Source organism: Semicossyphus pulcher, unplaced genomic scaffold (genome assembly GCF_022749685.1).
Source record: "Semicossyphus pulcher isolate SPU_LCO1_2020_fin unplaced genomic scaffold, fSemPul1.0.p SCAF_27, whole genome shotgun sequence".
In the NCBI taxonomy this organism is placed as follows: domain Eukaryota; kingdom Metazoa; phylum Chordata; class Actinopteri; order Labriformes; family Labridae; genus Semicossyphus; species Semicossyphus pulcher.
In genome coordinates, this window is record NW_027211701.1 from 186,317 (window position 1) to 210,036 (window position 23,720).

General features: G+C 42.0%; 2 protein-coding genes across 5 annotated transcripts in view; both read right to left on the minus strand.

Annotated features, from left to right (window-relative positions):
• Window positions 1–10,740, minus strand: part of LOC138604938 (glycine receptor subunit beta-like) — a 37,930-nt gene extending 27,190 nt beyond the window's left edge. For all 3 annotated transcript variants that reach the window (XM_069676974.1, XM_069676976.1, XM_069676975.1), the window contains exons 1-4: window positions 10,658–10,740; window positions 7,906–8,032; window positions 5,837–5,943; window positions 844–911 (exon numbers count right to left, since the gene is read on the minus strand). In XM_069676974.1, the coding sequence (XP_069533075.1) occupies window positions 844–911; window positions 5,837–5,943; window positions 7,906–8,032; window positions 10,658–10,676 (321 nt within the window). In that variant the 5' untranslated portion in view covers window positions 10,677–10,740. The remainder of the gene's footprint in view (window positions 1–843; window positions 912–5,836; window positions 5,944–7,905; window positions 8,033–10,657) is intronic.
• Window positions 10,741–13,182: 2,442 nt separating this feature from the next.
• LOC138604957 (NADH dehydrogenase [ubiquinone] iron-sulfur protein 8, mitochondrial-like) lies at window positions 13,183–23,020 on the minus strand. 2 transcript variants are annotated; one of them, XM_069676998.1, is made up of 8 exons: window positions 22,974–23,020; window positions 22,131–22,185; window positions 21,676–21,741; window positions 21,425–21,514; window positions 19,511–19,619; window positions 14,392–14,455; window positions 13,749–13,877; window positions 13,183–13,566 (listed from the first exon to the last, which is right to left on the minus strand). In XM_069676998.1, exons 2-8 carry the CDS (start codon window positions 22,171–22,173, stop codon window positions 13,435–13,437), a joined length of 633 nt encoding a protein of 210 aa, XP_069533099.1. In that variant the 5' UTR covers window positions 22,174–22,185; window positions 22,974–23,020; the 3' UTR covers window positions 13,183–13,434. The 2 variants fall into 2 exon arrangements, with proteins under 2 accessions (XP_069533099.1, XP_069533098.1); XM_069676997.1 differs by having other exon boundaries at window positions 22,131–22,253; window positions 22,974–22,993.
• Window positions 23,021–23,720: the final 700 nt, after the last annotated feature.

The following is a 23,720-nucleotide window of genomic DNA, read 5'->3' on the forward strand; positions in this document are numbered from 1 at the left end:
ACTCCTGCCATATACCTCACTATCGCGGCTGACTGTACCAGACTGGATAATGTGGACTTCTTCTCATATCTCGCAAGCATCCTTCCTCCAAAGCTGACATTGATGATGAAATACACCTCAGCCTCAGCTGTGCCAGAGGGTCTTTTTTAAGACTGAGTAAAGGGGTCTGTGACCTTTAGGCCAGGACCAAAGTCTTGGTCTACAAAGCGGTAGTGATGCCCACCCCACTGTACAGATTAGAAACCTGGACCATGTTCAGCAGGCACGTGAAGACACTGGAGGCACATGACAAGAGGTGCCTCAGAAAAAGAGAGATCAGTTGGGGGGATAAAAGCACCAACACCAGAGCCTGATGGAAGTCAGCATCCCCACTATCACTGCCCCCGTCGCCCAACACCAGCTGAGACGGCCCGGCAATGTCATTTGCATGCCTGACTCTCACCTCCTAAAACATGTCCTTTACTCCCAGCAGCTCACAGGACAACATGCCCCAGGAGGCCAAAAGAGAAGGTCAACATCAAAAAGTGCCACACAGACCTCAACACCTGGAAAACCACAGGAACCAATAGGGCACCTTGGAGAAAACTTGTGTGTGACGCTGTTGCACTATACAACAACGACCTCCATCGCACTGCAGAAGACGAGATAAACTCGTTAGGAGAGATCCTCCACCAAAAACACCAAACGACACCCAGCGCCACCACCTCTCACCCCACCCACACTGCACCAAAACACCGCCTTACAAACCATAAGGACCAAGAAGGAGGCCAGACAAACTCGACCCTGAGTGACCGTCGATGATTATGATGGGGTGTGTGTGTGTGTGTGTGTGTGTGTGTGTACCATGGTAGTCTCCTGTATAGATCCAAAGCTGTTGATGAAGATGTTCACTCTGGACTCCACGGGGATCCCTGAAACACACACATGACAGATTTAAAGAGACAGTACACCACATTGCTTTTTCATGTCAAACACTTTATATTCACTGATCAATAACAATATTTACTGATCGACAGTGTTGGGGGTAAGGTGTTACAAAGTAAGGGGTAACGTAGCGTGTTACTTTTGCAGTTCAAGTCAAAAGTCATCTGTTGGAAAATAAATCTGTATTTCCCTTTTTCTTTTGTCAACAAAAACAAAAACTCCCCGAGCTCTGTTTCTGTTTCTGTCCTTGTTGGCAGGTAGCTGCGTACCAGCAGAAGGTAAAAACACCTGTGTCAGTGTGCATGCATAGCTAGCTAATTCAACTAGCGCAGGGTCAGGAACCTTTTCTATCAAAACAGCCTTTGCCCGTCACTCACCCCAAAAACATCTGCCATTATAACAAAAGCAACAGCCTATTAACGTGATCTAAATGAGCGTTCATATGTTTTACCACATCGCATGTGACAACGCTCGTTACTGTAACCTGGCCTTTCCATTACAACATTACCTTATGTTGTTGCATTTATTGAATTAGAACTGTTTACACATTTTATTTTTATCGGAGAATGCTATTATCAGCAAAACACAAGAAGAACAGTTGTGTGGGAAAAAGTCTAATAAACGTACTTTGAGTTCTCTTTTGTGCAAAAAGTAAATAAAATAAAGCGTTGAAATTAAATTAAACAAAAAAAGTAAATGTAGGCTTAGCCTACTTTGAGACCTCCTCTTTGTGCAAAAGATAAAATGAAATTTTGACGACTTTGATAATTAAAAAGCAAATGCTGAGTTCCTCCCACGTTTGTGCAAATCAATTAAATAAGTGGCCTGCTTTGATAACAAATAAAACACAGAAGAAACAAAAGAGGACAATTTGAATTAAATTTGAGTCCAGTTCAGTGCGAAGTAATCCTCTTCTCTTTCCTCGGCCAAATACAGCATTCAACCATCGGGCCTGAGCGTAACACGGATACGCGGCTGCAAAATAAAAGCTTACTAAAGGACAGTTTCTTCCCCTGTTTAATGTGACTTCTGCTTCTGAACGTCGCTGCACATTTTCTCCTCTTAAGCTCTCGCCTGTGAGGCAGGGGCTGTTTTTGGATTTCATGTAGTTCATGCATGAGAACACCTGCCCGCACAAGTACGTTGATCCAAAGATGGACAGGACTCCAAATACATTCTTCTTCATGTTTATATAATTGTCGGGAATAGACGTTTTCAATGTTGCTCCATTTGTGGTTTTGTGCAAGAGTTGCCTTCTGACCGTCAACATCTTTGAGTTCGGCTGTCAGGCTTTTAAACTTGGACAGCCACAACTCTTTGTCAGCAATGTCCAGGTGGACTTAGTCCTGTAAATGCAGGCCTGTTCAACAGGGATGGGTCGGATGTGACGGGGAAGGAGAGTGTAGTTTTTCCTTTTGGAACTCGCTGAATCTTTCCTGCATTCTGGTGATTGCACGTTAATAATAATAATCACAGTTGATGCGATGGTGTGCTTCTTTGAAGTCTCTCAGAGAGGGGAAGTGAGACACTGTGCCTCTCTGTACATCTCTGGCGAACACCGTTAACTTGCTCAAACACTTAAACCGTGCTCCCCTCTCCCTGGAGACTTTTGTTCAGCTTGTTCCGATGACTTGTCATGTCCACCATGAAGTATTCTGGATACGCTCTGCCTTTGCTTCGCAGAACGTGTTCCACACAAGCAGCAAACTGTTCCAGCACCTCCCCTCTGGACAACCATCGGACTTTGTTATGCAGCCAAAGAGCCGAATGTGCGCCGTTGACCTCATCCAGCAGTGCACAGAACTGTCTGTGGTTTAAGCCTTTTACCATTCTTTTGTTCACCATCTGAATGACGAGGTCCATCACTTCCATACAGTCGGGGGGGCAAGTCTGAGCGCACAGTAGGGCTGCTCGATTGATCGAATTTTAATTTCAATTATGATTTTGATTAAAAATCTAGTTAAAACGATTATTTTGTCGGACTCTGTTTTGCAGTGACGCTCTTGTTTTGTCCTGTGATATAAATCCAGCGCACCCCTTCCCTCAGCAGTGACATTTGCCCCGCCCACACTCACTCGCCCGGCTGGCCGGCTGTAGAGCCTTTGGTCAACAAGAAAGGTCACAGTAATTTCGTTGTTTGGAAACACTTTGGTTTCAAAGAGTCTGACGAGGAGCAGCAACAAATACTGTGCGAGATTTGTTACACGGTGGTGTCCGCACCCCAGAGGAACACGACCAATCACCGAGATGCCTATGACCAAACAATAAAGGAGCGACACACAGAGAGAAGTAAAGTGCGGAGGCCCTCAGGTGACATCTGAGGACTTCATAATAATGTGCGGTCACGAGATAATAAGTCGGACAGCCATGTACTGACAACAAACATCCACAACAATTGTACAACTCATTTTTTTAAATGAATACAGTCTGTAAATATTACTTTGACATTAGGTCATCATCATTGTTATAACCAGGGGTCAAATCAGCACTGGGGCTGTCCGAGGATTAACCCCGGCACATACAGCCACACTTTGGCCACCAGACGGTCTGGGCTGTTACTCACGACGCGGATGAGAGTGTTTGTTATCTGGACGAGCTGCTCTTGCTGGCTCACTCCAGGGAGGAAGCTTTGTTATAAACGGTTCAACGTATATCACATCTACCAAGCCTCAACTTCACAACAAACTGGTGGGACGTGCCCCCTCCCCGTCCTGCTCATCATGTATATGTGACAGACTTGAGCTCCGTCAGGATGAGACACTGCGCAGCAGAGGGTGGAGGTGCAATCAGACACAAAACAAGAGCACATTGCACGCAGTAGAAACACTTTATGGATGTGTCTGCGCTTGATAATCATCATGACAATATGCTTTGGGAATCGGACCTTGAGACAGAGCAGAGAGCGGAGCGATTGATGCGCACTTCATGGTGCTATTAGTGGCTGCAATCCATTCTCAGCGAGTTCATATCAACAGCAGCTCACTGATTTTACTGTTGTCTGATAACATTTTACACTTCAACAGACAACAAACTTCGCACCGCAAGTTCCCACAGACGTTTGACCAGTTCTGAGTTTCTAATCGACAGAGCAGTGAGGATACATTCAGGTGAGGAGCGGAGGTGCCGACAGCCATGCACACTCGTGGCCACAACGTCATGTTTTTCCATAAAAAGTCACCAGAGGGGCTCTGTTATAATTTATTTATTTTCAGTTGAATAATGTTTGAAGTTCAAGAAAATGAACGAAAGAAAGAAGTTCAATAAATGGTCGCTGAGTTATCGATTTCAATAATCGTGATGTCAGTTATTGACCAAAATAATCGTGATTCTGGTTTGTGCCATAATCGAGCAGCAGTCGCTCACAGTGCAACATGTTGATTGTCATTTTCTTATTGTAGCGTTACAGCAAAGAACATTACACACTCCTACATACACACCCATACACACGCAACTTGCATAAATATGAATTAAAGTAATATTAATAATTACATAGATATTGAGAAAATAGTAATAATAACAACAACAATAATAATAATATACTTGTGACGGTACAGGCATGTCACCGACATGTTTGTGTGCAGCATGCCAAACTGAAATTGTACTTTTAAGAAAGGGACTTTTTGTACATATACATTATATATCCAAAGTATAGAGTACAGATGTACATTTAGTGGAAGATCTGGAATGGACTTTTGTTCAATGCTTACCAAGCTGGAGGTGCCGTTGTACGAAAGTATTGTGATGCTGGAGTCAGCTGGGCAGCCATGTCGTACCATCTAAGATTGGGGAGCTGAATTGCAACAATTGTTCAATTGCTAACATGAATAACAGTGGAGACGGAGGTCGATCAGCTGATCGCTGTAAACTGAAGGGCTTTGAGACGTTCCGATCAGTCAGGATTTGTGCAGTTGGTTTCGTGTGTAGTTATTGAATCCAGCTGAGATACATTTCACCACGTCCATATCTCGGAAACCCCATTCTATTCTATCAAATGCATGACATGCATCTACTGATAGCTCCCTCTCTTAAAAAAAAAAAGAGTGTCATCAGAATATGTTTTTTACATGAAGTCGTGAACGGTTGTGGGAGCCTCCCCGCTAAGCTGCCATCTTGGTCACTGATTATTAATCAGATTATTCTAGCAAAAACAATAACTCATTATTTAAGATACATAAATTAAAGATACTTTTCATTTAGTCCCTAAAATTTGAGTTAAATGTGTGTGTGTGTGTGTGTGTGTGTGTGTGTGTGTGTGTGTGTGTGTGTGCGTATGCATGCATGCATGTGTGTGTATGCATGCGCGCGCATGTCTGTGTGTGTGTGTGTGGACATCTGGTTGGTTGTCGCTTGAAGCTTCAGATTAAATGAAGCACACACACTCCTCATGTTTCTGTTCTCTTCCTGTTTTATCTTCATCCCTCCATCATCATCATCATAATCATCATCATCATATTCATCTTCGTCACTCTGTTATATATTCAATGGGTTGGAGAGTGTGTGTGTGTGTGTGTGTGTGTGTGTGTGTGATCTCTCTTAGTCAACATGTTCCATGTATTCTTGTTTCCATATATATCGATGTGGAGGTGTGGTTGAGGGGGAGATGTGTGGGAGCAGCTTGTAGGAGCAGTGTAGGACTTCATTGGCAGAGGTGTTATCTACTGGCTGATTACTTTACTTTTTACCATGCAGAAGGAAGGATCACACACACACACACACACACACACACACACACACGCAAAGCCAGAGGAGCAGGCCTGTGCTCTAAGCTGAAGAAGCATTTTGTTTTTGACTTTTTGGGAAAGTGGACCACATGCTCTACTGGATCACCGGGCCAGTTTATATATTATATTATATATTATATATTAATATGTGTATATTTATACACACTTTCCCATTCTCTCAGGATCTGTACCTTGGAAGTTGGGTCGTATTCGGGGGTCGTAGCTGACCATAAGTCTGTTCAGGATGTTTGAGGTGGAGTTTTCTGGAACCTGAGCCAGATCTTCAGGAGACAGCTGACTGATGGAGAAGAGATTAATATTCATGAACATCCAGATGTGAAAAATTAAAAACATGAAGGCCTGAACACGTGTCAGACTACTGCAAACAAACAAGTGATGAGTTATGAAGTCATGTGTTTAATAAAGCCTGGAGTATTAACTGCACGACAAATACACACAGGATAATGTAACAGCTCACCTGTGTCCTACATTAACTACACACAGGATAATGTAACAGCTCACCTGTGTCCTACATTAACAACACACAGGATAATGTAACAGCTCACCTGTGTCCTACATTAACTACACACAGGATAATGTAACAGCTCACCTGTGTCCTACATTAACTACACACAGGATAATGTAACAGCTCACATGTGTCCTACATTAACTACACACAGGATAATGTAACAGCTCACCTTTGTCCTACATTAACTACACACAGGATAATGTAACAGCTCACCTGTGTCCTACATTAACTTCACACAGGATAATGTAACAGCTCACCTGTGTCCTACATTAACTTCACACAGGATAATGTAACAGCTCACATGTGTCCTACATTAACAACACAGGATAATGTAACAGTTCACCTATGTCCCACATTAACGACACAGGATAATGTAACAGCTCACCTTTGTCCTACATTAACTACACAGGATAATGTAACAGCTCACCTGTGTCCTACATTAACTACACACAGGATAATGTAACAGCTCACCTGTGTCCTACATTAACGACACAGGATAATGTAACAGCTCACCTGTGTCCTACATTAACTACACACAGGATAATGTAACAGCTCACCTTTGTCCTACATTAACTACACAGGATAATGTAACAGCTCACCTTTGTCCTACATTAACTACACAGGATAATGTAACAGCTCACCTTTGTCCTACATTAACGACACCAGATAATGTAACAGCTCACCTGTGACCTACATTAACGACACAGGATAATGTAACAGCTCACCTGTGTCCTACATTAACTACACACAGGATAATGTAACAGCTCACCTTTGTCCTACATTAACTACACAGGATAATGTAACAGCTCACCTTTGTCCTACATTAATGACACCAGATAATGTAACAGCTCACCTTTGTCCTACATTAACGACACCAGATAATGTAACAGCTCACCTGTGTCCTACATTAACTACACACAGGATAATGTAACAGCTCACCTGTGTCCTACATTAACTACACACAGGATAATGTAACAGCTCACCTGTGTCCTACATTAACTACACAGGATAATGTAACAGCTCACCTTTGTCCTACATTAACTACACAGGATAATGTAACAGCTCACCTTTGTCCTACATTAACGACACCAGATAATGTAACAGCTCACCTGTGACCTACATTAACGACACAGGATAATGTAACAGCTCACCTGTGTCCTACATTAACTACACACAGGATAATGTAACAGCTCACCTTTGTCCTACATTAACTACACAGGATAATGTAACAGCTCACCTTTGTCCTACATTAATGACACCAGATAATGTAACAGCTCACCTTTGTCCTACATTAACGACACCAGATAATGTAACAGCTCACCTGTGTCCTACATTAACTACACACAGGATAATGTAACAGCTCACCTGTGTCCTACATTAACTACACACAGGATAATGTAACAGCTCACCTGTGTCCTACATTAACAACACAGGATAATGCAGAGAGCACAGAGTCTTTACAGCTGAAACCTGCTGAGAGCAGCATCCAGACAAAATAACATCTGTAGAATAAACAGAACCTCATCACTGTTTAGCCCTCATAGCTGATGTAGATACATTTTAATGAATAAACCTTCTTGTCCTTCTCTCTGCAGTATTGGTACTATTGTCATAATATGTTCAAACATTTGGTACAGCCTATGAAAAGGAAATACTGTCTATCTACTATCTGAATAATGGCTGAAATAAAAGGCTTGATATTAATGGAGAGAATAAGTGGTCATGACTCACGATGGACAGACGACCTGTTTTCCTTTCTTTCCTTTCTTTGTAGATTTTCCTTCTTTAGCTGAAGTCAGAAGACAAGAAGACAGAAACAGCAGCAGGAAGATCTGCCTGACTGCAGGAACCATGATGCCTGAAAAACACAGAGATACGATAACTAATACTACAAATAACACAACATATAGATAACATATTTACACTGAACAAAAATAAAAACGCAACACTTTTGTTTTTGCTCCCATTTTTCATGAGCTGAACTCTAAGATCGAAGACTTTTTCTATGAACACAATAGGCCGATTTCTCTCTAAATCTGTGTTAGTGAGCACTTCTCCTTTGCCCAGATAATCCATCCACCTCACAGGTGTGGCATATCAAGATGCTGATTAGACAGCATGATTAGTGCACAGGTGTGCCTTAGGCTGGCCACAATAAAAGGCCACTCTAAAATGTGCAGTTTTAACACACAGCACGATGCCACAGATGTCGCAAGTTTTGAGGGAGCGTGCAGTCGGCATGCTGACTGCAGGAATGTCCACCAGAGCTGTTGCCCGTGAACTGAATGTTCATTTCTCTACCATAAGCCGTCTCCAAAGGCGTTTCAGAGAATTTGGCAGTACATCCAACCGGCCTCACAACCGCAGACCACGTGTAACCACACCAGCCCAGGACCTCCACATCCAGCACCTTCACCTCCAAGATCGTCTGAGACCAGCCACCCAGACAGCTGCTGCAACAATCGGTTTGCATAACCAAAGAATTTCTGCACAAACTGTCAGAAACCGTCTCAGGGAAGCTCATCTGCATGCTCGTCGTCCTCATCGGGGTCCTGACCTGACTGCAGTCCGTCGTCGTAACCGACTTGAGTGGGCAAATGCTCACATTCGATGGCGTCTGGAACTTTGGAGAGGTGTTCTCTTCACGGATGAATCCCGGGTTTCACTGTACAGGGCAGATGGCAGACAGCGTGTATGGCCTCGTGTGGGTGAGCGGTTTGCTGATGTCAGCGTTGTGAATCACGTGGCCCATGGTGGCGGTGGGGTTATGGTATGGGCAGGTGTATGTTATGGACAACGAACACAGGTGCATTTTACTGATGGCATTTTGAATGCAAAGAGATACCGTGACGAGATCCTGAGGCCCATTGTTGTGCCATTCATCCACGTCCATCACCTCATGTTGCAGCATGATAATGCACGGCCCCATGTTGGAAGGATCTGTACACAATTCCTGGAGGCTGAAAACATCCCAGTTCGTGCATGGCCAGCATACTTACCGGACATGTCACCCATTGCAACAAGATTCTCGTTCCCGCTTAACCACGGTGAAAGACTCTCGTTCCCGCTTAACTACGGTGAAAGACTCTCGTTGCCGTTTAACTACGGTGAAAGACTCTCATTGCTGCTTAACTACAGTGAAAGACTACCTGTCTCCACTCAACTCATCCTCCTCTGTCCTTTTCATGGGACCATCCAACTTGGTAGTTGCCAGTTAGAAATCATTGCTGTGATTCATACATTGTGCTTTTGTTACTTGGACCTGTGTGACTGCTTACCTACACATTTCCTTTCACATGTCTGCCTACCTGCCAAAACCTCCCAGTGAGTATCTTATAGACATTAAGACTCCCAACTCTAACACACAGTGCTGCCGGGGGATCAGACACACCAAGCTCCTCTCTCTCTCTCTCTCTCTCTCTCTCTCTCTCTCTCTCTCTCTCTCTCTCCGTCTCTCTTCTCTATCTCTCTCAATTCAGTTTAATTCAAAGAGCTGTATTTGCATGGGAAACATACATTTACATTACCAGATAACGTGTCAAAGAAAAAAATTAAAATACAAATTAAGTAGAATAAAGCAAGATAAAGACAAACAGTGTAAACAGAGCTGTGTAAACCTGCAGCATTATGATCACTTAGAGAATATGTGGAGTCAAACTGAAGATGCTGATCCCTCTCACACTCTCTCTCCCTCTCTCTGTCTCTCTCTCTCTCTCTGCATACATGTATGTCCCATTGCTACGTCAGTAAGTGGACACCTCCCTGGTAGTTTGAGCTCATCTCTCTCCTCCTGACGCTTTCTGAAAGTATTTCTGTAGTTTTCATGAACAGTTCTTGTCCGTGCAGTTTCCATGGTTTCTCATTGTGTTAAAATCAGTGTCTTAAATATGAACTTTCCACATATTTCCAAAGAAGCATGTCAGCTCAGTAAACTGTATCTTCCTAAAGTCAGGATGGAAGTGCAGCTAACTTCCAGTTCACACTTTGAGATGTAGAAGTCTTCCAAAGTGAAGAGTCAAAGAGCATATGGTGATACATACTGAGACCCCCCCCCCCCCCCACACACACACACACACACACACACACACACTGTGCAGACTCACAGAGAGCGGAAGTCCGGGGAAGGGGGGAGGGAGGGGGTGGACTGCGGCGATACGATGACACAGCTCGCTGAGGCTTTTATGGTCACACACACATACACACACATTGTTCTCTATCTGATATGTAACAACTGAATATACCACACACACACACACACACACACACACACACACACACACACACACACAGGTACAGAACCGGCTCCTTTAATTTCACACAAGGACAAAACCCGGAGCTAATAACCCTGTCCTGCAGCCCGAGGAAACAAGATTCATTACTCTGTGTCTGAACACACACACACACACACACACACACACACACGAACACAAACTGACAGCAGGACGACGACGAAACACAAACTGTATATTTCCTTAATTCTTACCTCTGGAGTGTCGGATCATCAGAGCTGCTGCATCACAGGATTTAGTGGTTGTTCAGTGAGATGCTGCTCTGCCTCCGACTCTGTGTCCTCTCTCTCTCTCTCTCTCGCGCTCTCCCTCTGTGTGTGTGCGTGTGTGTGTGCATTTATCTGCATCGCTCTGTATTCGAGTCCAAGTTCATCTCTGCAGCCTGAGGGGGAAACAGGACTGTGACTGACTCACAGCTTCTAAAGCAAACGACGGAGATGTCTTCACTAACGAGCTGATTGTTAATAACCGTGTCTTCAGAGGTTCGGAAAGAAGAACTTTACATTTACAGACGTGATTCATGAAGTCAGCGGGAAGCTGTGTGACGTTCTGGGCAGACTGCAGTCCACTCATCATTCTGAGTAATAAGTGTCTGTCTCTGGAGGACACTGTGATGTGCAACATGTCTGCACAGCTCTGACTGATCGTCCTGACAGACGACCTCTCCGTTACATCATCACATCATTTGGTCACTGTGTCCCCCTGTGAACTGTGTCAGGTTCACATGCAGGTGCTTTCACCTGCCCGAGGTCATGGACAGGATAAATGCTGCTCTGGCTTCAGGTGGAATCACCACAATGTTCAAACAACCTGAAATCCATGTGTAGATTCAAGCTGCAGACAGGCTGGTCCTCTGCTGCCTCTGTCTTATAGAATACTCTCACACAGGCGGGGCCACGGTGCCCCCAGGGGTCCTTTAGAGTACTGCAGGGGGTGCTTCAGTTTTTATTTAAAGAAATATCAGTCATGCATAATTCATAAATGATTATATTCCAACTCAAACAGACAAACAAACAGAAAGACGTATGCAGACGGCTTTGAGGTTCCTGGTTGAAAACAGAACGCTCATCAGGCTTCATGCTTTCTTTGCATGAAGCTGAAACTCGTGTTATCAGGTCAGTCTTATTGGACCTGCTGGCATGAAGAACATCCAGACCAAACCTCTGTGCTTCTCACACCATGTTTGTGTTCCTATGTTCTTATCTGTGATGGAAGTGCCTCCAGGATCTATGCTTGGTCCCTTTCTCTTCTGAATGAACCCTCCTCCCTCGGTCAGATGAGACGCTGACATGGTTTCATCATGACACACAGCTCCACCTGCAGGAAGACACCTCCGTCTCACCTCTCTCTCTTGTCCCAGCTGTGATGCCTCAGCTTGTTTCATTTTTCTGCGTGAGCTCTCAGGGTCTTTAAATCAGTGACCTGTCTCCTAACTGAGCCAAAGTTCTCCGGAAGTCCCTCAGTCAGGTCGATGCATTCAGAGACTGACAGCATCGGGCTTTGCAGAATCACCTGTCTGACATCTTTAATGTAACAAGTAAAAACATGATCCTCTCTGTTTGTATGTGTCGTGCAGGACCTGTCCCGCTGCCCGCCGCTTTCAGTTCAGTCTCGACAGTGCAGGGAAAGACCTTTAAGATTGTCTGACCGGGTCCAGAGAGAGAGCTGGCGTCAGGGAAGCAGCGGCTGGGCTGACCTTCTGGGAGGAAGCGGTGACGTGTCTTCTTCCTCCGCTCGTCAACTTTTAAATAATGTTGTGAGAACTTTGTTCGGACAATGTTGTGGCTGAAAGCCTGCTGGCTGGCTAATAATAATAATAATAATAATAATAATAATAATTGTAATAATATTAGTGCGTCTCTGTGTAAACAGATGAACTGACTGGATGTTCTGTCACTGCGATGTGGGCAGAATAAAGTTTATTTTATTGAATATAATCTCTTGCCAGCTGCTGTAACCCCTTTAAAGTCTGTCAGCGCCTCCTACAGGTGAAACTACATCAGTGACATGTTCAGCTACACATCTGCACACCTGTGATGAATCTGATCACATTTAGAGGCACACTGTTAGTAAGTGTATGTACGCGTTCGTGCCCACAAGGTGGGGCTATTACTGCTTTAATGTTATTTCATCATTTACTGGTTTTAATCAAACTGAATGTGTTTCCATGTTTGAACCTGAGTCGATGTGACCTAAATGAGCACTGAAACAAACCTCATGCATGAAGAACTGCTCTGTAGGACCGGGCCACCTGGGAATCAAACCTGCGACTTTACGTCCCCAGAGAGGCTGACAAACGACCGACTAGACCTCCAGAGAGATGAGCGTCACGAGGACTGACACGTCCTCAGAGAGGCTGACAAACTTCCTCAGAGACCGCCCTCATTCTGTGTGTAAACCTGCAGAACATGCTGACATCAGCTGACTGAGTCCACAGTGGTGCTTTCTCCAGTGGTGTAAATCACCCACAATGCTTTGCAGTGATGAATGAAGAGAACACACCTCCATGTTCAGGTGGCAGTAGATTTTCACTGTTGGTTCATCAAATAAAGCAGCTTCATCCTGTTTCAAGTTCTTTCGTCTCCTTTGATCTGATTAGCATTAGCATTAGCATTAGCATTAGCCTCAGCTGTTAGCATGCTATGATGCAGGACATGTGGCTGTGAGATTCTCAGTCCTCAGGGACGCTCACACAGTGGAAGGAAACCGTCACTCTGTTTCTGCCACAAGTTTTTATTAGTCACAAAGAAAACAACGTGTGCACAGATCGATGATCCATGTCAGGCTGAGTGGAGCGTCAGGATCAGGATTAGTAATCGATCACTGATCACAGAGATGACAGAGGAGGAGGTTCATCTTCCTACAATAAATATAATCCAGACAATGACCAGAGCTGAGTGTCTCCTTACAGTATGTACAAGATGGACGTGTGTGTGTGTGTGTGTGTGTGTGTGTGTGTGTGTGTGTGTGTCTATCGGTACAGGTAATCAGCCTGTATGTTAGCTGCTATCTCTGCCTCCCACTTGTCCCCGTTGTTCAGGAGTTTCTCTTTGTTGTAGAGCAGCTCCTCGTGAGTCTCTGTGGAGAACTCAAAGTTCGGACCCTGGGGTGGGGGGGTTGGGGGGGGACAGGTAGATCAGGTTGAAATGTTAAAGATAGTCATTCAGTCAGGATTCAAGACATCTGCTGGTCAAACACTGGCACTGCATGTAGTGAATAAATAACTGTTTACATGTTTCACACATGCTGCTGTTTGAGCACACACACACACACACACACACACACCTCGACAATGGCGTCTACAGGACACGCCTCCTGACAGAAACCGCAGTAGATGCATTTGGTCATGTCGATGTCGTAGCGAGTCGTCCTCCTGCTGCCGTCAGCTCGAGTCTCTGCTTCTATAGTGATGGCCTGAACACACACACACACACACACACACACACACACACACACACACACACACACACACACACAATGTAAGAAACACAAACATCACATGTCTTCAGACTCACCTGAACTGCTGTGATCAGGTTCTCCCACAGTGTCTATGCAGTATCGCTCACGTTACCATGACGCCTCTAATTAAGCCGATCTGACGATGGTTAACACAGTGTGAGAATGTCCATCGAATGTGTTCTTCTACATCGTTTCCATCGTGATGTCACAAAACCAGCGGCTGGTTCCAACGCTCTAATCTTTGCAATCCATCCAGTCAGGATGATCCAAAGACAGGCTTATTTCGTTTGGCCGCATTATTGGTTAATATACCAGAACACATGATATATTGTGATATATATATAGTGATATATATATATATCACTATATATCACTATCACCTTATATCAGCTGATTTAAGGTGTGTATAGACGATCAGCTGATTTAAGGTATAAACATGTATGTTATTTACACCTGGGTTTTAACGTACCTGTGCAGGACAGATCGCCTCACACAGCTTGCATGCGATGCAGCGCTCCTCACCTGAAGGGTACCTGGTTTGACATCATCACAAACACTTGGTTACAGGCGAGTCATTCATGATAACAAACACACACGTTCAGCTGAGGCCTGGTATCTGACCTGCTTCTTGACTTCCCTTCTCACAGAGGTCCTGGGGTCTCATTTATAAATGTTGTGTACGTCACACGTCAGGATCTATCAAAACTAACTTGAAGAGAAAATGTGCACCAGTCAGCAAACAGTGACCCACGCGTACGGACACAATGGAGACAGATGGTGAGGTGGTGAACTGAAGCCAGGCTTTATATCGATATCTGTTTCACAAATTTAATTTCACGAAACAAACGTATTTATATATATATATATTTGTGTTTATTGAAGGTATTATATGGTTATAATTAACATGTTCAAAATGTAAAGTAGTGTTTCTGTAGCAGCTTTAATGGCACCAAAATAAAACATCAAATTAAACAGAAGTGAGTTTAACACACAAACACACAGAAGGAGGAACAAAAATGATGTTCGTGTTTTTCCCACCTGCACACAGTGCTGCTGAAGATACAAGTCACTAAACACAGACCAGCTCATCTGACAGACTGATGTTGTTAATAATAGTAATAAAGGCTTAATGAGCAGGATTTTCCATATTAAATATTCCCTGTTAATCAACATCATGATCCAGGAGAAGTGTGAGCTGGTGTCTGTATCTGCAGAGGATCTGCCCTCGTCTGTGTTTCTATTCTTATTATTCTGCTCTGTTTGGGGCATTTGGGACGATCTATGGACTGTCTATCACGGGGCAGAGGTCTGGAGCTCAGCCAACAGTCCGCAGGTCGGGACTCAATCAACACGTAGCATCACGGTGACATGGCTGTCTCTGTGCTCTCTGTCTGTCTGTAGCACCGTAACATCGTAACTTTAACATCTTTATGAGACGTGAAAGGGACTTCACATAACATCTTCATTTTCCGTTCTGTGAATGAGAACAGTCCGGCCGCGTGTCTCACTGCTGTAAGGAGCTGCAGGTGTGCTGAGGGCGGAGTAGACAGATGCACACACCTGGCAGCAGCGCTGCGATGGCTTATTAAAACAAAACCCTGTCTCTTCCTGCGGGGTTGTACGGAGGTGTAGACGTGTAAGCTTGTTGTTTAGAGCGTAACCGCTGTGAAACTAGCAGACAATAAAGCTTAAAGCTCCTGTACCTTCGTTATTATCGGACTTCAAACTAACTGAGAGGCAGACTGTTCACACGGGATCTCGTCTGCGCAGTTTAGATGCGCAGAGGGTAGAAACAGCGGTGCTCTGAAAGCAAGCTTTGGCTGATTACTGTGATTTCAACATGAGTTTGTTGCTCACAATGTTTCGCTCTGTATGGGAAAGATGATGCTTCCTGATGCTTCCCTTCGCTGTGTGTGCTGCTCTGCTCAGCTGTGACGCGCACTCTGGCAGCGACAGGGACGTCCTCATTTCCCATCTTGCCTGCCGCCTCGTGCTGACTGAGAAGTTTAAGATGTTAAGTTTGTTATTTATGTTCCAAAATGCCAAAAAATATTTTGTTAGTGTTTTTAATGTCACTGTTTAGAACATATGTTCTGCATATGTTGGTAATTGTCATTGTTGTGCTATTTTGTAGTTGTAACCACGAGTGAAGAGGCTGTTTCATTTCTTGACTTTAGCTGTGTTTGGTGGGAAGAGTGAGAGTCTGCCTCCCATGTTGGCGAGATTATCACTGCACCCTCTGCTTGTCAGGAGGTGCAATGACTTTCTCTCACAGCACTGCAAAAATTAAAGTAGCTGAGCAAATGATTGACATAAAAGTCAATACTGATATATCTGCGAAATGGTAATATCGGCCAATAAAATCAGCTGACTGATCAATCGGTCGGGCTCAAACAAACAAAGCGAGTGACTGTTCTCACAATCATCACATATCCCTTTACTCAGTCCCAAACACCGTGCAGCCAAAGTTCATCATAACTAAACCACATAAATTATAAAGCTCACGTTTCACACTGATCAAACTTCTATCAGATAATATCCACAGCAGAGGAGACCTCTGACTGACGCCAGCATTCAGCCACAATGTGAAGTAATCACTGTGGTTTCTGTAAACATGTAAATGCAGCGGGGACACTCGTGTGTAATGCTGCTGATAGATTTACTGCCCTGCTGGTGAACTACATAAATGCTGTAAGCTGTGTCCTCCAAGTAATACGTACTTTCTAAACTCCACCTCAGTCACGTGCACCTCGAGCTGTCAAGACACCTGACAGACTTCGTCTTCCTCTCGGTTGTTTCGGTGATTCACCGTAAACAACCTCCTATGATCAGCTGGCTCATGTGTTTCCATTCACGAGGTGTTTTGCATCAACCATGTATGGTGTAGTTCGGGCGTGTAGAGGGCGGAATAAGAGGCTAAGTCATGTGGGCACATTTCCAGGTGGATAGTGTTTTATAAAGCGAACATTGTGTGCTTGTGTGCGTTCGCAGGTTTAGAAATCTGAATTATTTTTGGCGCACACCATTTCCGGATTTCCTCCGTACGGACAGTTTTAGTGATTCTACGCACTCTTTTATAAATGAGACCCCTGATCTGCTGTCTGCTTCCATATTCTCTGTTCTTTGTTCAATGTTCCGTGTTCCATGTTCCACAATGCACTTTATATTGTAAGTTAAGCTTTCTATATTCTGAGTTCTGTGTTCTGTATTCTACTTTCCATGTTCTATGTTCTGCATTCTATATTCTACATTCTGCGTTTTATGCTATGTTCTACCATCATTTTTCCTCCTTGAATGAAGGTTCTGCGTCCATGTTCTGTTTTGTGTTCTATGTTCTTTTTCTATGCTTTGTGTTATATTATATGTTCTGCATTCCGTTACCTGTGTTCTTTGGTCTATATAAAGCAGTCTATATTCGACATCCTGTGTTTCAGTTTTTATATTATGTTTTCCATGTTCTGTGTTCAATGCTTTGTGTACAACATTCTTTGTTCCATCTTCTGTTCTCCATGTTACACAATGTACTTAGTATTGTAAGTTATGCTTTCTATATTCTGAATTCTCTGTTCTATACTCTACTTTCCATTTTCTATGTTCTGCATTCTATATTCTACATTCTGCATTCTATTTTTTATGTTATGTTCTACTGTCATTGTTCCACCTACAATGGTCTAGGTTCTGCGTCTGTGTTACATGTTTTGTGTTCTATGTTCTTTTTTTCTATGTTCTGTGTTATATTCTATGTTCTGTATTCTATTACCTGTGTTCTATGTTCTGTGTTCTTTGGTGTATATAAAGCATTCTACATCCGGTGTTTTCGGGCTCTGTGTTCCATGTTCTGTGTTCCATGTTCTGTGTTCTTTGGTCTATATAAAGCATTTTATAATCTACATCCTGTGTTTCAGGTTCTGTGTTCTATGTTCTGTGTTTTACATGTTCCGTCTTCTGTGTTCTATGTTATATGTTCTGTGTTCAATGTTCTGTGTTCTGTGTTCTCCATGTTCAGTGTTCTGTGTTTCATGTTCTGTGTTCTATGTTCCATGTTCTGTGTTCCATGTTCCATGTTCTTTGGTCTATATAAAGCAGTCTATATTCTACATCCTGTGTTCAATGTTCTGTGTTCTACATGTTCCGTGTTCTATGTTCTGTGTTCATTGTTCCGTCTTCAATGGTCAAGGACTCTAGGTTTTGTGTCTGTGTTCTGTTTTGTGTTCTATGTTCTTTTTTCTGTATTGTGTTATATGTTCTGCGTTCTATTACCTGTGTTTTATGGTCTGTGTTTTTTGGTCTATATAAAGCATTATATATTCTACATCCTGTGTTTCGGGTTCTATGTTTTGTGTTCCATGTTTTGCATGATTTGTTTTGTTTTAAATGTTCTGTGTTTTACAGTATGTTCTGCATTCTATGTTTTATATTCTGTGTTCCATTTTCTCTGTTCTATGTTTAACGCTCTATGTTCTATGTTTTGTAATACATGTTCTGTATTCTATATTCTGTGTTCTTTGTCCTGAGTACTGCATTGTATGTTCTGCACTCGATGTTTAGTGTTATGGGTCCTATGTCCTGTGTTCACTGTACTGTGTTCTACATTGTTTTTTGTGTTCATTATTATGTGTTTCATGTTCCAGTTGTGTGTTCTCAATTTTATGCCCCATATTCTATGTTATGAATATTATGCTGCCCTCTATGTTCTTCAATCTGTTCTTTTTTTCTATGTTCTGTGTTATACATTCTGCATTCCACGTTCAGCAATTCATGTTGTCTTATATTATAAATTCTATTTTCCGTACTCCACATTTCAAGGTCTATGTTTTAATTTCAGCATTCTCTAGTCCGTGTTCTTTGTTCTGTGTGTTTAAATCTATGATGTGTATACTAAATTTGATGTTCCATGTTCTGTTCCATAATCTATAATCTGCTTTCTATGGTCTGTGTTCTATGGTCCATTTTCAATATTCTGAATCTATATTCTATGATCTGTGTTCCTTATTCTGCATTCTATGTTCTGAATTCCATAGTCATTGATCTATGTTCTGTGTGTGTACATTCTGCGTTCTATGTACTACATTATACTCTATGTTATATGTAGCATATACATTTCTACTATAATATTCCTTTATGGGTCCTATGATCTGAGTTCTATATTCTTGAGTCTGATGCATTCTATGTTCTGTTTTTTTATCTTTTTTTATGTTGTACACACTATGTTCTGTGTTCAATGTACATTGTTCTCCATTCTGTTTTTATTCTGTGTTCTATTTTAGTGTTTTATGTCCTGCTTTCTATATTCCATATACTCCATTCTGTGTTCTGCGTTCAGTGTTCTATGTTGTGCGATTAATGTTCTGTGCTATATGTTCTATTTTCTGTCTTCTATCTTATGTCTTGTGCATTCTGTACTATGTTCTGCATTGAATGGTCCATTATATTTTCTGCACTTTACACTGGGTGTTTAACGTTCTGCATTCTATTTTATGTCACTCTTTTCTATATTCTTTGTACCACAGCTCGTGTTTTATGTTCTATGTCAAATGTTCTGTGCAACAAAAAACACAGAACACAACATTACTGACTTACTAACTGACCTGCGCAGAGCGTGTTCTCCTCTGAAGCGAGGGGACAGAGGTCCTTTCTCAAATGGGTAGTTGATGGTGGCCGGCTCTCTGAACAGGTAGCTCATCGTCATCCCCAGACCTGAATCAACACAACACAAACAGCACAAACAGCACAAACACAAATAACACAAACAGTGAGTCGGGTCAGAATGAGAGAACTGGAACAGATGAGTCACTTCCTGTTGACTGAACAATCAGTCATCACAACTTTATAAACTACAAACAGCCTGTCATCTTCTGTCTATTCATGTGTTCATCATCTTCTGTCTATTCATGTGTTCATCATCATCTTCTGTCTATTCATGTGTTCATCATCTTCTGTCTATTCATGTGTTCTTCATCATCTTCTGTCTATTCATGTGTTCTTCATCATCTTCTGTCTATTCATGTGTTCATCATCATCTTCTGTCTATTCATGTGTTCATCATCATCTTCTGTCTATTCATGTGTTCTTCATCATCTTCTGTCTATTCATGTGTTCATCATCATCTTCAGTCTAATCATGTGTTCTTCATCATCTTCTGTCTATTCATGTGTTCATCATCATCTTCTGTCTATTCATGTGTTCATCATCTTCTGTCTATTCATGTGTTCATCATCTTCTGTCTATTCATGTGTTCATCATCATCTTCTGTCTATTCATGTGTTCATCATCTTCTGTCTAATCATGTGTTCTTCATCATCTTCTGTCTATTCATGTGTTCATCATCATCTTCTGTCTATTCATGTGTTCATCATCATCTTCTGTCTATTCATGTGTTCTTCATCATCTTCTGTCTATTCATGTGTTCATCATCATCTTCTGTCTATTCATGTGTTCTTCATCATCTTCTGTCTATTCATGTGTTCATCATCATCTTCAGTCTAATCATGTGTTCATCATCTTCTGTCTAATCATGTGTTCTTCATCATCTTCTGTCTAATCATGTGTTCATCATCATCTTCAGTCTATTCATGTGTTCTTCATCATCTTCTGTCTAATCATGTGTTCTTCATCATCTTCTGTCTATTCATGTGTTCTTCATCATCTTCTGTCTATTCATGTGTTCATCATCATCTTCAGTCTAATCATGTGTTCTTCATCATCTTCTGTCTATTCATGTGTTCATCATCATCTTCTGTCTATTCATGTGTTCATCATCTTCTGTCTATTCATGTGTTCATCATCTTCTGTCTATTCATGTGTTCATCATCATCTTCTGTCTATTCATGTGTTCATCATCTTCTGTCTAATCATGTGTTCTTCATCATCTTCTGTCTATTCATGTGTTCATCATCATCTTCTGTCTATTCATGTGTTCATCATCATCTTCTGTCTATTCATGTGTTCTTCATCATCTTCTGTCTATTCATGTGTTCATCATCATCTTCTGTCTATTCATGTGTTCTTCATCATCTTCTGTCTATTCATGTGTTCATCATCATCTTCAGTCTAATCATGTGTTCATCATCTTCTGTCTAATCATGTGTTCTTCATCATCTTCTGTCTAATCATGTGTTCATCATCATCTTCAGTCTATTCATGTGTTCTTCATCATCTTCTGTCTAATCATGTGTTCTTCATCATCTTCTGTCTATTCATGTGTTCTTCATCATCTTCTGTCTATTCATGTGTTCATCATCTTCTGTCTATTCATGTGTTCTTCATCATCTTCTGTCTGTTTATGTGTTCATCATCATCTTCTGTCCATTTATATGTTCTTCATCATCTTCTGTCTATTTATGTGTTCATCATCATCTTCTGTCTATTCATGTGTTCATCATCCTCTGTCTATTCATGTGTTCATCATCCTCTGTCTATTCATGTGTTCATCATCATCTTCAGTCTAATCATGTGTTCTTCATCATCATCATCATCATCACACAGGTATTAATGAGTCTGACCTCTGAACAGCTCGGTCCACAGCAGCGTCTGAGCAGCTCGGTCTGTGATTGACTTCATGTCTGTGGGGAGCTCCTGAGCATTCACATACTCTACACACACACGGACAGAGAGACACAAGGACAGAGAGACACACACACACACACACACACACACACACACACACATTTATAAAGAGTTCAAATCCTCTTTAAGAATCTCTTCCTGTTTACACTCTAACATGCAGCTGTACGAGTGTGTGTGTGTTACTCACTGAACCCTGCTCTCTGTGTGGACACACTGAAGGACCTCACCAGACTGTGACGGACCCCAACAGAGCCTGAAGGTAAAAGTAGGTAAGAACATACTAACATGGTTAGAGCACACCTGAGGGACATTACATAGGTAACTGCTGTGTGTGTATTAACATGGTTAGAACACACCTGTGGGACATCAACCAGGTGCTGTGTCTGTGTATTGTTGTTGTTGTTTGACTCTACAGCAGCACTGAAGCTAATTTAACAGGTGTTCAGTCCTGTGTACCACCTGTACACACTCAAAGCTGTGAATAAATCAGTGTGAGGTGTGTGAACACTGCAGTCTCAGCAGCTTAGCCGGAGGACTGTCTCCATGTGTAGTTAATTTTAAACACCCTTGAAATAACACACAGTAGAGTATTTGTGCGTCTCATGTGTACATGTTTGTGTTCCTCCTGCTCACAGATCTCACCTGGTCTGCTCACAGAGTACAGCAAACGTAGTGAAGCAGCCATCACGTCTTCAAGCTGTAACAGACGCACAACAACCGCAAACTGTTCACTACAACAAACACACTGTAATATACACATACAATCTGTCTATGCGCACACACACACACACACACACACACACACACACACACACACACATATATATATACTGTAATTACACATAAAACTGTATAGGCTACATAATCATAGTAACAGTAGCTGCTCCGCTAACGTTGTGCTGTTCAGGCTGCAGCTGCCCGCAGTCACGCGCAGTGATCAACAATAAACATGAACGTTATTAACGTGTCTGTGAGCTGTTGGCATGAGCCTGCTCTGTGTTACACTCACACACTGAGACAAAACACTGTGAGTGTTACACTAACACACACTGTGACCTGTTCAGGTAACCGCTGCTCTGAATTCTTGACCTAAGCTAACCCTGATGTAACGCTAGCTACTAGCATCTAACGCTGACATGCTAACAATGTTCAGCTAGCCCACAGTAGCTTGCTTAGCTCACGCTCACTTAGAACCACTATGCTACAACGCTTCAGTTCCAGGCACAGTTAAGTGTAGTTTGGTTTAAGTTGTGAAAGTGAAGGTTTATAACTAAGCTAAGCTAAGCTAAGCTAAGCTAAGCTAAGACTGACAATCAGCTCACATCGTCAAGGACTTTTGAACAGAGGTCGCGTGAGGTAACTTATAGTAAACTAATTCAGACACTTTATACAGACCCGATAGTAATGAGCATAAACCTAACATGTTAAAAAAAACACGGATAAACTTACGAACACGATGTTTTAATGTAAATGAATTTAACTCACCGCAGTGTCGCTATTTGGCCTTCTGAACCAGAACAGCGGACGGTTTACGGAACGGACCCTGAGTGTACAGGAAGTCACGAAACGTGATGACGCCACAGCCTCCCTTGAGTGTATACCATAGACTGTATAAAAAGATATATATATACAGTCATTGATGTATACACGTTGTCGATAAAAATGTCATTAATATTGAATGGAAGCATGTTATTATGTACTTCAAACATGATAAATATAACATAGAGTTCTATGTTAACTTAATGATATTATATTAAATTCTATATTCACAAATGTAGGATCACAAAAGGGACCCCTAACTTCACTGCATTTTTAAATGAACTAAAACAATATTTCAAAACTTTCAAACTAATAGAAGTAAGAGAACAGCGGAGCTTCTTGGTGAGATTCTTGGTGTAGCATTTCATTAGTTATTTTTCCTTATGTAATTTATCTTATCTGTGCCTGATCTGAATTTTTGATTATCCTCTCTTTATTTAATCTAAAACTGAAAATGTTTTATTCTCTTTGCATATTATGAGCAATTGTCTGTACTGTGTATGTTCTATATTTGCTCAATAAAGTTCTTAAAATAATAAAAAAAAATACACATTGTCAAATTTGCAAAATCATATATCCACAAATGTAAGCTTTCAAACCATAAACCATCCTTTTTTTTTGCTTGAAAAATGAATTCAAACAATACATTTATTCAACTGGCTACACTAAAAATAAAAAAGCTATTAAAACTTA

Coding starts and splice junctions, on each gene's coding strand:
- LOC138604957 (XM_069676997.1), bottom strand. CDS start 22,248: ATGTGTATATTACAGTGTGTTTGTTGTAGTGAACAGTTTGCGGTTGTT. Junction 14,456..19,510: donor GGAGAACACGCTCTGCGCAG/GTCAGTTAGTAA, acceptor ATGTCAAACCAG/GTACCCTTCAGGTGAGGAGC. Junction 13,878..14,391: donor AGGCGATCTGTCCTGCACAG/GTACGTTAAAAC, acceptor GTGTGTGTTCAG/GCCATCACTATAGAAGCAGA.